At 39.2% G+C, this 12,013-nt stretch overlaps 1 protein-coding gene and 1 non-coding gene across 5 annotated transcripts in view; both read left to right on the top strand.

The window, feature by feature from the left end:
- Nucleotides 1-11,722, top strand: part of MIER1 (MIER1 transcriptional regulator) — a 59,695-nt gene extending 47,973 nt beyond the window's left edge. For all 4 annotated transcript variants that reach the window (XM_049774404.1, XM_049774407.1, XM_049774405.1 and 1 more), the window contains 4 exons: nt 563-657; nt 3,839-3,966; nt 6,500-6,639; nt 10,277-11,722. In XM_049774404.1, the coding sequence (XP_049630361.1) occupies nt 563-657; nt 3,839-3,966; nt 6,500-6,639; nt 10,277-10,605 (692 nt within the window). In that variant the 3' untranslated portion in view covers nt 10,606-11,722. The remainder of the gene's footprint in view (nt 1-562; nt 658-3,838; nt 3,967-6,499; nt 6,640-10,276) is intronic.
- On the top strand, nt 7,082-7,245 carry LOC126012580 (U1 spliceosomal RNA). The gene has a single exon (XR_007497034.1). It is a non-coding gene; the product is annotated as a U1 spliceosomal RNA (small nuclear RNA).
- Nucleotides 11,723-12,013: the final 291 nt, after the last annotated feature.

Here is a 12,013-nt window from a genome sequence, read left to right as displayed (position 1 = left end):
AAGCTAGGACAAAGTGATAGTTTTGCTGAGATGTTAAATTAATTAGCCAGGTAGAAAGGGGCTATGGGGAGAATGCAGGAAATAATTCTAGACAAAAGAGAACCACATACACAAATTCTGAAGACAAATACTGTTTGGGAAATTCAGAGCTGGTTATAAATGAATTCTAAAGAATGCGGTAGGAACTCGAGTTATGGGACAGCAAATAGGGCATTTGCCTTGCATGCAGATTTAATCCCTGGCACTCCATATGATCCTCCTGAATACCACCCGGAGTTATTCCTGAGTGCACCTCCAGGAGTAAACCCTGAGACCATATCACTAGTTGTAATCCCAAAACAAACAAACAAAAATATTGGAGGAAATGACCGACACTCATTGAGGCAGGAGAGTCATCCAAAAATGTTTAAGGCTTTTTATCACTATCTTTGCAGTTAAAGATAATAGATCTCAGGATACGTTTCTTTTATTGTTTTACCAGAAATTTTCTGTTGTAAATGTAATTTAGTTATGCAATGTTTTGAGGAGTAATGCTTGTTTCCCCTTACCTCCCTTCTGTCAGAGGAGTTGTCTGTTTGGACAGAGGAAGAATGTAGAAATTTTGAACAAGGATTGAAGGCCTATGGAAAGGACTTTCATTTGATTCAGGCTAATAAAGTAAGTATATTGATATTTGGGGAATCATAAGCATTAGGAGTTTGTTCTGGTGGTGGTTTTCAGAATATAATCTCAGGAGCTTTTAAAATCTTTTCTTTTGGGGCCGGAGTGATGGCACAGTGGTAAGATGTTTGCCTTGCATGTGGCCAACACAGGAAGGACCCTGGTTCGAATCCTGGCATTCTATATGGTTCCCCGAGCCTTCCAGGAGCAACTTCTGAGCACTGCCGGGTCTGACCCAAAACAACAAAAACAAAAAAAAAAATTTCCCCCTTTTTTCCCCAGTATTAGTTATCAGTATCAGTTCATCAACTTTTATATGGGATGTGTGTGTACAATATTTATAGCTCTTGATCCACACCAGGTGGCAAATATTTAAGACAATTATTTTGTGGGGCTGGAGCGATACCACAATGGGTAGGGCATTTGCCTTGCACATAGGCATCCCTTATAGACATCCCAAGCCTGCCAGGAGTGACTCCTGGGCTCAGAGCCAGCATAACCCTTGAGCACCGCTGAGTGTGACTCAAACATCCCCCAAATAGAAAAAAATTTATTTTGAAGTAATTTTGAAAAGTTAAGTACTTATCTCTGATGTTATTTACAATTAACATATATTACATTTGCCTGTATCATAATTGTTCTAAAATTAGATACATCAAGATCAGAGTGGACAGGGTGCTTGCCTTGCAGTTAGTTAACTCAGATTTGATCACCAGTTTCTCTTGTAATTCCCCCAAGCATCCAAGAAGAGGTCTCTGAATAACAGAGCCCAGAGTAAACACTGAGCATCACTAGATGAGGTCCCCAAAACAAAAAGTTGATAAAAGAATTTATGATGTTTTATTTTGATTAGGATTTCTTTTTTTTTTTTTTCAGAAGAATATTTAGGCTAGTTTTAGATATATTTTCTTATTTGATCATTTTAATTTTACAGCACTTATCTTTCCAAGTTTACTTTATCAATAACTACAGTGTTTACCCAAAAGAGCTTTATGAGTAAGCCCTTCAGATTTTTAGATTTTCTTAAAACTGAAATAATATTTAACAGTATAATTTTGCTAGATACATAGTATAGAAAATACATATATAGGAGAGGGAATTATTAAATCTCTAAGTCTTGGTAGTTACGTACACAATTTCTAAACTTACAAGAAAAATATCGTATTTTAGTCAATCTAAAGAACAAGGAGCTTAAAAATAGTGTTTTAAGTTTTGTAGGATGACTTGCTGGGGATGATTTTTTGAAATATCTGGATTAAATGAAGTTTAAGTGACTGGCCTTGTATCCGATTATAAAAACAAATCCAAAGGGCTGGAGAGATAAGCATGGAGGTAGGGCATTTGCCTTGCATGCAGAAGGACAATGGTTTGAATCTTGGCATCCCATATGATCCAGCAAGCCCGCCAGGAGTGATTTCTGAGCGTAGAGCCAGGAGTAACCCCTGAGTGCTGCCAGGTGTGATCCAAAAAAAACTCCAAAAAACAAATCCAAAGTAAGTCTTCATGGTTGAAAAGTACATTGTTTTGGATAAAAGTTTCCTAGAATCCAAACACTATTGACCTAATAATAATAGCTTATCTGTGAGGGGGACCCCCTAGAATGATAGACAGATATAACTAGCAGCAGCAAAGATCCACCCACCCCTCAAAGCCATTATATGGCTGGTTACCTTTTTTCCTAGGGCAGTGCTTCTCAAATAGTGGGGTGCGCCCCCCCCCCGGAGGGTGCGAGGCTGCATAAAGGGGGGCGCGTTTGACCTCAGCAAACACTGTCATGAGAAGCTAAGCCCTGTGTTTATATCTCCATGTCTCTGGAGCTGACAGTTGCTGTGGGTACGAGTCATAGTATTAACTAAGGGGTTAGCTTAGCCAGCTGAGATCCTATTTGTACAAGGAGAGTCTCAGGTTTGATCCTCAGTACCATATGCAAGACACCCCAAGAATTACACCACTAGGAGTGACCCTGAGCACTGCAAGGTATGGTCCCAAATACAAATAAAATTAAAATGAAGTACAAGTACAGGGGAAGAGAGAAAGATTATACTGGGTAAAGAAATAAAGATAACAAACTGATCCACAGATAGTTCCCTCAAGAAAGGATGGGTTAAATATTTATACTTTGTATCCCAAAAAATGTATGCAAGGTAACCGTTGTCCTTTCTAACTGAAAGTAAACAACATTTATGTTCTTGTAGATCTCACTGAAGAATAGTCTCAGCCTTTCTAGAAAGCAAATAAACTTGAGTCTCACCACAAAGAGTGGTGAACACTGTTAGGGAAATAACCACACTAGCAACTTGCATGACAGTGGTAAAGAATGAGAGAAATAAGAGTGTCTCTCTTGAATACAGTCAAGACTGGGGAGAGGTGGCATTTGTGGTGGGAATGTTGCGCAGGTGAAGGAGGTGTAATTCTGTTTATGACGGAAACCTAACTATAATCATGCTTGTAGTCATGGTGCTTAAATAAAGATTTTATATATTTAAAAAAAAATTGAGACTGGTTTACTACAGGACTAATAAGAATCTTTTAAATGGTAGTTGAAGGGATAAACTCCCCAGGTGTTCTTTGAGTAAAACTATTTGAAAACAGTATAATACAATTTTAATCTTGATGTCACATTTTCCATAAGAGAGTTTATTTTAAAATTAAGTCTGTTAAAACATGCAGTGCTATTTAATATTGATGAATATTGTTGCTGTACTTTTTTTTTTCTTGGTAAGAGTGTAGAAATTTGTTTTAACACCGCTATTGCTGTGCTGAATTTTATAGATAGAATATTAAGTTAAAACTAGTAAATGCAATAAATTGGATTTCCAACTGAAGATACTGTTTTTTTGTTTTGTTTCGTTTTGGTTTTGGTTTTTGGGTCACACCCGGCAGCGCTCAGGGGTTACTTCTGGCTCTGTGCTCAGAGATCGCTCCTGGCAGGCTCGGGGAACCCTATGGAATGTCAGAATTCGAACCACTGTCCTGCATGCAAGACAAACGCCAGGGAGAGATGGTATAGTCGGTGCTTGTCTTTCACAGCTGACCCAAGATTGATCCCTGGCACTGCCTAGAACCCCTCAGCCTGTCCATAAGTGAGCCCTGAACACTTGCTGAGTTGGGCCCCAAAACCAGGGGAAAATATAAATGGAGATGAAAATGGTTAAAAACAATTTTTTGCTTTTTACAGGTTCGAACAAGATCGGTTGGCGAATGCGTAGCATTCTATTATATGTGGAAGAAATCTGAACGTTATGATTTCTTTGCTCAGCAAACACGATTTGGAAAAAAGAAATACAATCTCCATCCTGGCGTCACGTGAGTTTCTGCTTTCTAGTTAAGCTTTTTAATGTTTTTTTGTTTGTTTTATTTTGGTTTTTTGTTTTTGGGCCACACCCTGTGACGCTCAGGGGTTACTCCTGGCTATGCGCTCAGAAATCACGCCTGGCTTGGGGGACCATATGGGACCCCGGGGGAATCGAACCTAGGTCCACCCTAGGCTAGCGCAGGCAAGGCAGGCACCTTACCTCTAGTGCCACCACGCCGGCCCGCTTTTTGATGTTTTATTGAAAAATTTTTCAGAATTTTTTTAATGGCACAAGTTTCTTGATTTAAATGTCTGTATTGACACCTCCATAGATCAATCAGGTTTTCTGGATTATTAGAAAATGTAAACAAAGGTTCTTTGAGAGCATGCAGACCCAGTTTTCATTAGGTCAATTTTCTGTGTATAAGCAAATACAGATTGCTAAACTGAAATAGGAAAGAGCTATCAAAAAACACGAGCGCCATCTGCCCTCTACACAGGATGGGAAATTAGTACTTTTCTCTGTTCAGTCTACTTTTGATCCTGCTCACTGAAGTAATCCTTCCATAATATCATTGCCATATTCAGAAATTTAAATTAGTTTCTGTCATCAACTTGAGCTCACTTACTTGCATCTTAACACCTACGTTAATCCATTTTGCCGTGCCACATCTGTTCCACCGTCCCTTCCCACCTCTTCATGCATCATCTTATCTCCTGGCCTTAGTTTGGAAAGTCCTTGGCACTTGCTCATTTCTGTCTCGGTGTGCTTCCAGTTTATTATATAATTGTTCTATAACTGAGCCATTTATGTATAGCATAAAGCTGAAGAGGTCTGAAATATCTTCCGAAGGAATTCCCTCTATAGTGAAAACCATCACTGTTCATTGCTTAGTTTGTGATCATACATTTCTTTGGTGAGTGTTTGGTACCTCAGAGTATTGGGAGTTTCATGAATACCAAAACCATTATTATATGTGAGCGAGAGAAATAGAGAGAGAGAGAAGAGAGAGAATGTATAAAGAGAGACCAACTGACCAACCCACCATACTTATATGTGACACAGAGAGAGAGAGTATGATCGACTGACCAACCAGCCTGCCCATGGATAGAGGTGACCATGGAGATGGTGACTACAGCTATTGGTCTCTTAAGACTATTCTTTCAGACTTTGAATAAATCCTAGGCATTCCCAGTGTTCCCTTCCTACCCACCATTTCTCTTGCCTACACCCTTCTGCTTTGTATCAGATGTTTATGTGCTGGTGTGGCGATGGTAGACAAAAGGACTCCAGTCCCTTCCCTCAATTACTCTAGTCTTTGGGTAAAGAGCTATAGAATAAGTGTTTCTAGCTGTCCAATCCTTAAGCGCACCCTGCCTCTTGCTCCTAGTATTCAGAATCAGCCATAGACACTCGGAGGTTGGAGGACTGGGGTCACAAAAGCACGTGGCTTTCAAGAACAGTTTGTCAGCCTAATTTTACTGACCTGGCAGTACTTTATAGTTTAGAAAACATTCTCCTGCTTAAATCTTACACTACAGTCTTGTAAGTTGGTAGGTCAACTATAATTATGTGTATTGTATTGGTGAAGACACTAGCTCCATTTTTTTTTGGTGTTTTGTTTTTGTTTGTTTGGGGGCCACACTGGGCAGCACTCAGGGCTATATTATTCCTGCCTCTGCGCTCAGGAATCACTCCTAGCAGTCTCAGAGGACCAACTGGGATACCAGGAATAGAGCCCCAGTCAGCTGTGTGCAAAGGAAACACCCTACCTGACCTGCTGTGTTGTCACTCTGGCCCATACTTAGCTCTATCATTCACCCTTATCCCCACATCACATTCACAGATGTCTTGTAGGCTGGATAATTCTGGAATGTTCTTGGCAGAAAAATGAACTCTCAGCCTTTTCTGTCCTCCTGGAAGACAAAACCAGTGTGTGAGCTTAGGATATCTCTGACCTCATAGAGAAAGGTGCACCAGCATTGAGCTTCTCTTTTTTTCCCACCAAATACATAACTTCAGTATATAGGTATATAAAATTGTTCTACAAGTTACTTGTTGATAGTAAATGCTAAATTGATTTTAGAACAGACACTTAAAAACATCGCACCCCACTGCAGTGGAGTCATGATGAAGTTTAAGAAGTCAAGCTTTCTTAGAAGGCACCCGGAATAATTCAGAACCTGATTGTCTCCAGGCAGTCCCCGTCTGTGTATGAAGGAACTTTGTCCCTCTATTGGGTCATCCCTGTTACCTCGCACAGTTCCTCTGGTGTGGTTTGGCGATGTTGAGCATAATTTTAGTTTTGATTTTTAAACAACCTGTTGATCTCTGAAGCGTGGTTGTTGAGACCCCTTACTCAGTTTTCCTACAAATTTGTACCCAAAGGGGCTTTCTGTTGAAATGTTCAGATCCTGACATAATAGATGAGACATGAATGAATGCAAGTGACAGGATATAGTTGTGACTAAAGCTTTCTGAATTTAACCGATTTTTTTTAATTATCAAAATGTCATTGTTGTATTATTTTACCTCATTTTAAGGGATTACATGGATCGCCTTCTTGATGAAAGTGAAAGCGCCGCCTCCAGCCGGGCACCTTCCCCTCCACCAACGGCCTCAAACAGCAGTAACAGCCAGTCAGAGAAGGAAGATGGCGCCCTGGGCAATAGCAACCAGAATGGTAAGGCCAGGCAGGCCTCTGCTCCTACTGTGGGAAGGGTCTTCTCTTCCCCAGATGAGGAATTTTCTCTCAGTTTCTCTTATTTCCAAAGTAGGAGTTAAACATGTCAGTACCTGACATATCACCGTAGTAACCATGGGGCCAGACTGACATACACATGATGTAAATTAAGTGGGAAGAATTCCCCTTGACATCACAACATAGTTTAATGATTAAAGTGTACAGTGAACAATAAGAACCATCTCAACATGTTTGTTCTTGAGTACTATATTGATTGGCATACCTGGATGTCAATGTTCTTGTTTATGTTTAGACTGAAACTCGTTTTATATTAGAAATATAAGGGTTATTTATTGGTACTTTAAGAGCTTACTAACATATCAGGAAGTAAACATGTAGTTGGAAAGAAATAGACGAGAGCCCTGTTTAAAATGTGTCTACAATACTTACCTAGCAGGGGAGATACCATGATCACGAAGGTGGTTTCCCTGGGGCGAGGCTTATCCATTGCACTCCGGATGTGCTGACCCCTGCAATTTCCCCAAATGTGGGAAACTCGACTGTGTAATTTGTGGTAGTGGAGGACTGCGTTTGTACTCTCCCCTGATAAAGATAAAAATAAAAAAATAAAATGTGTCTATGATAGTAAGTAACCTTGAGGGGTAATACATTAATGTTCTACAGAAACACTTTCTTTTTTTTGGTTTTTTGGGCCACACCTGATGATGCTAAGGGTTACTCCCGGCTATGCACTCAGAAATCGCTCCTAGCTCAGGGGACCATAATGGGATGCTGGGGATCAAACCTAGGCCTGTTTTGGGTCAGCTGCATGCAAGGCAAATGCCCTGCCGCTGCACTATCGCTCCTGCCCCAGAAACACTTGTGTTTTATCTCTGAGAAAGAGAAGCAAGAAACATACCAACAAGGTAGAAATGCAGCAGAGATCTGTAAAGAGTGTAGAAAGTGCTGCACTGGTCTGCAGGACCTCATCAGAGAATCAGTCTGATTTTCACTGTTAATGGATGGTCTCATTGTCACATGGAGTAAGAAACTGCTGACTTAGGCCCTCTTGCATCCTGGAAGTGCTTCCTACCCCCATGGGATCTGGTGCAGAGCTGTGGAATATTGGCCTTGTTCTGACATCTGGGACCCATGCTGGCACTATGGCAGGAAATGGACATGTTTTGATGGCCCCTTCCCTCTACTCTCCCACTCCTTCCCTTCTTGAGAATGGACCAAGCAAACAAGAATCAGGTTCATGATGTGATGCCTAAGCCAGCCACATCCGTCCACAGCTGAGTGGTGAGCTGGGCCGCTCATCCTGGGTCAGGGACCACCTTGGGAGACAGATGACTGTCACTACTCTCTTTCTGATTCTGTTCAGAACACCATGTAACTGCCACTTGTGAGTAGGTGGATTTCTTGCTTTAAGTAGTTTTGGGGGGCAAAGCAGGAGCCGTTTTATTTTTCCTTTCCAACCATGTAGTGAGAATAAATTAAGGGAAACAATATTGTCTTGAATCAAAATATTTTAGGCTAATTTGGACACAGTATTTTTATATAATTAAAAACTTACTTCTAATAGGACATTTTATCTTTCCAACTGAATTTTTTTATACAATTAAAGACTTCACTCCATTGTGCAGTCAATTTTAATTTGATCTTATGGTTATTACTTGCATTTATTAAAGTGTATCTTGGGGCTGGAGAGATAGCATGGAGGTAGGACGTTTGCTTTGTATGTAGGACAGAGGTTCGATTCCCAGCATCCCCTATGGTCCCCCGAGCCTACCAGGAGCAATTTCTGAGCGTAGAGCCAGGAGTAATCCCTGAGTGCTGCCAGTGTGACCCCAAAAACAAACAGAAAGTATGTCTTTTTTACTTTATTATGAAAGTATTGGTTTTTACTTTGAGTATTTTCTCAAATGCTTGAACAGCGCAAACATTTAATATTATGACATTTAACTCTAGTTAACTACCATAATTTGATCTTTGTTCTTAAGGCACAGGGTCCACAGGAAATTAGGAAATCTGGGAAAGTTACAGAAATCTCCAAGCTCAGTGAGCCTAAACAGCAGCACAGAAAGCTCAACTAGCACCAACCACAACCCAGAAAATCCTTAGATATTGACTTAGTAACTCTATTGAGAGATAAGACAATCATTTCAAATTGGCCTACGTTGATCTAAGATTTGACACTTCCAGTTGTCTTTGTAACAAGCAGTATGAAATAAATTTGTGCGTACAAGGAGATAAACTGCTATGATGATGAGTGGAAATTGAGAGAGTGATCTAAAGGGATAATCCCACACTGGCGGTGGGATTGTTGTTTTAACATTTAATGCCTGCAATGACTATTATGGACCAGGCAAATCACTATTAGATAAAAAAGTAGGAAAAAATTTAAAGATAAAATACAGGGCCCATAGATTTACATTATGGTCAAAGAACACATGTTTTATATGGTACATGATAACCTCAAGCTTTTAAAGACAGAAGAACATTTATTTCTCATGTGGTTTTACAAAGTGCTCTTTTGCTAAATCTGAAAAATGTATTTATTATTTTTGGCATACTGGACCCATGCTAATTTGTTGTCATAGTACTGGCCTTCATTTAATATGCTGTATTCTGTTACGAAATCTTTTTGTGTCCCCCTCCCTATTTTTTTTTTGCCAAACTCAGTAATGCTCAGGGCTTACTCACACCTCTACACTCAGGGTGCACAACGTGGTCATACCCAGACCATCTGGGGTGTGAACTCGATGAGCCACATGGAAGGCTGCTCCTGAAACTCTTGTATTAGTTTACTTAATCTGTTTACTTAATCAGTTTACTTAATCTGTTTAGTACCAATGGAAGGTTGATCTGTTATCTGAGCTCATTGCAAGTGATATGTGTGTGCGTGCGTGCGTATGTACATATATGTGTGTACAGATTCTTTTTATTATATATAATTTTTATTTTGACCATACTGGCTTACATATCTTTCACAGTAATATTTTAGGTATATATTGACATTGAATCAGGGGAATTGCCATCACCAAATTTGTGCTTCCTCCACCCCGTTCCCATCCTGCATCCCATTTCCCCCACCCTCACCCCTGGGCTGCTAGAGTAAGTGGTCCCCTCTGTGTCTAGCTTACTACATAGTGATATATATGTACAGATATTTTTTTGTTTGGGGCCACACATGGCACTCTTAAGTTACTCCTGGCTCTGCTTTCAGTAATCACTTCTAGTGGGCTTACAGCAACCTTGGGGGTGCTGAGGTGAGGACCAAATTGGGGCCAGAGTGTGCAAAGCAAATAGTACTACCGCTGGACTACTGCTTCAACCCATACACTCACAGGTTTTTTTTTTGGTTTTTGGGTCACACCGGCGGCGCTGGGGGTTACTCCTGGCTCTACACTCAGAAATCACTCCTGGCAGGCTTGGAGGACCATATGGGATGCCAGGATTTGAACCACTGTCCTGCATGCAAGGCAAGAAGTGCCTTGCCTCCATGCTCTCTTCGGCCCCACACTCACAGTTTTAATACCACTTCCTTAATGAGTTGTTTGACAGCAGCTATTATTTTATAGTTTACAAATTGAACTTTTCAGTATGGTCGTATTATTTGTTTCTTTCAATTCAGGGGTGTCATCTAATGGACCAAGTGAAATGCTAAGCAAAGAGGAAGTAAAGGTCGAAGGGTTCCACATCAATGGACCTACAGGTGCAAGTAAGAAGCCTCTTCACGCAGACATGGATACTAATGGTTATGAAACAGATAATCTGGCCACGGACCCTAAACTTGCCCACGTGACTGCAAGAAGCGACAATGATTTTGATGAAAAATGTGAGAGACCTACCAAAAGGCGAAGGGTGAACAGCAATGGAAAAGAAAGTCCCGGGTCTTCTGAGTTTTTCCAAGAAGTAATCTCACATGGAAAATTTGAAGAGCTTGAAAACTCAGATGACTAAGCTTTAGACTTAGCTTTCTTTGAAGTAAATTCTGGTGTGACTAAAATTTTCAGGGTTGATGGGTTACCTTAAAGAGTTGATTTCCTTGAAACACTTAAATTTTGAATTGAGTCCTAACTTAATAGAGTTCATAATTCTGCCTTTTGCAGACTTTGTACCTCAAAGCTATTAAGACCCTTTTAAAGATATTATAACAGCTAGTTTAATGAATTTGGATGGAAGCATAAGCTGTACTTTTCTCAATTGGCATATTAATCCTAAAATATCACAGCAAAGTACTTTTTTTGCTTAGTTTGATAGAGAAAAACCAAGGTCAATTTTCTTCTGAATTTCTTGAAATGTCTTTTAATAAGACAGTTTCTCTCCATGAAAATTGAGTATGATTATTAAGGAAACCCTTATGAATCCTGAAAGTTATGCTAGCATGATTTTTTATATATAGAAGTTTAAAAATAAACCAAGTCAGGTTTGTATATGTAAAATTGTTGACATCAATGATGTCTTTCCATATTCTTATCTGGGCTTAAGAAATACATTCTGTATTTTTCCAGATTCTTTGTAGCCTTTGAAAGATTTTTACAGTACATATGTCTTGACTGAACTGTCCTTTCTTAAAACAAAAGCTTGTATAATTTTCTTAACTTGTACAGTTGGTAAACTTTTATGAGAGGAATTCATATCCTGAGTCTGTCAGCTTTCATTTTATTTTGCTAAGGTTTTTCTAATGAATTTTTAAGTGTTTGTGTCATGTTTCTTATTCAGCTGGTAAAAGCATTCATAAAGGATTGTGAAAATTTGTTTTTTTTTGTTTTCCAAGTTTCTACCTAAGAATACATAGTTTAAGGATTCTGAAATTAAGCATGTTGTCTAGATTGCATCGTTTGTTTTGCATTTGCTATAATTTTCAGAATTATTTTTTGAAGCAAGAGTTTACTGGTTGCTTAAGTGCTTAACTGTATCATGCTGACCAGAATTCTGTTCAGTTATTTTTATATGTACTATAAAAGTTCCATTTATGCATTAAATAAGCGAAAAAAAAGTCAAGTGATATCAGATACTAGCACAAAGTATCTAATATCTAATAGAGTTGTCAGACAGCAATACTGATATTGTGAGTAAGTGAATCTAGAAAAGTAAAAACTTATGCAGCTACTGTTCAGTCTTCAGTCTTCCCAAAATAAAAAGTTAACCATTGCTCTGTGTGATTATAAATAGGATTGTCCATTTGCCAGAGTGCTGTTTTATTACCAGTGCAAATTTCTTGTTAAAAATGTAGTTTTATTCAGCTGATAGACCAACTTATATCCAAACTTTTATAAAGGGTTATTAACTACTCTTATATATCACACAGAACATACCAAGAAGTTTACCACTCGATTCACTGATTTTTTTCATTCATCGTTGGTCA

Source organism: Suncus etruscus, chromosome 6 (genome assembly GCF_024139225.1).
Source record: "Suncus etruscus isolate mSunEtr1 chromosome 6, mSunEtr1.pri.cur, whole genome shotgun sequence".
Classification (NCBI taxonomy): domain Eukaryota; kingdom Metazoa; phylum Chordata; class Mammalia; order Eulipotyphla; family Soricidae; genus Suncus; species Suncus etruscus.
The sequence above is the reverse complement of the archived record's forward strand: the minus strand, read 5'-3'. Positions and strand labels throughout refer to the sequence as shown.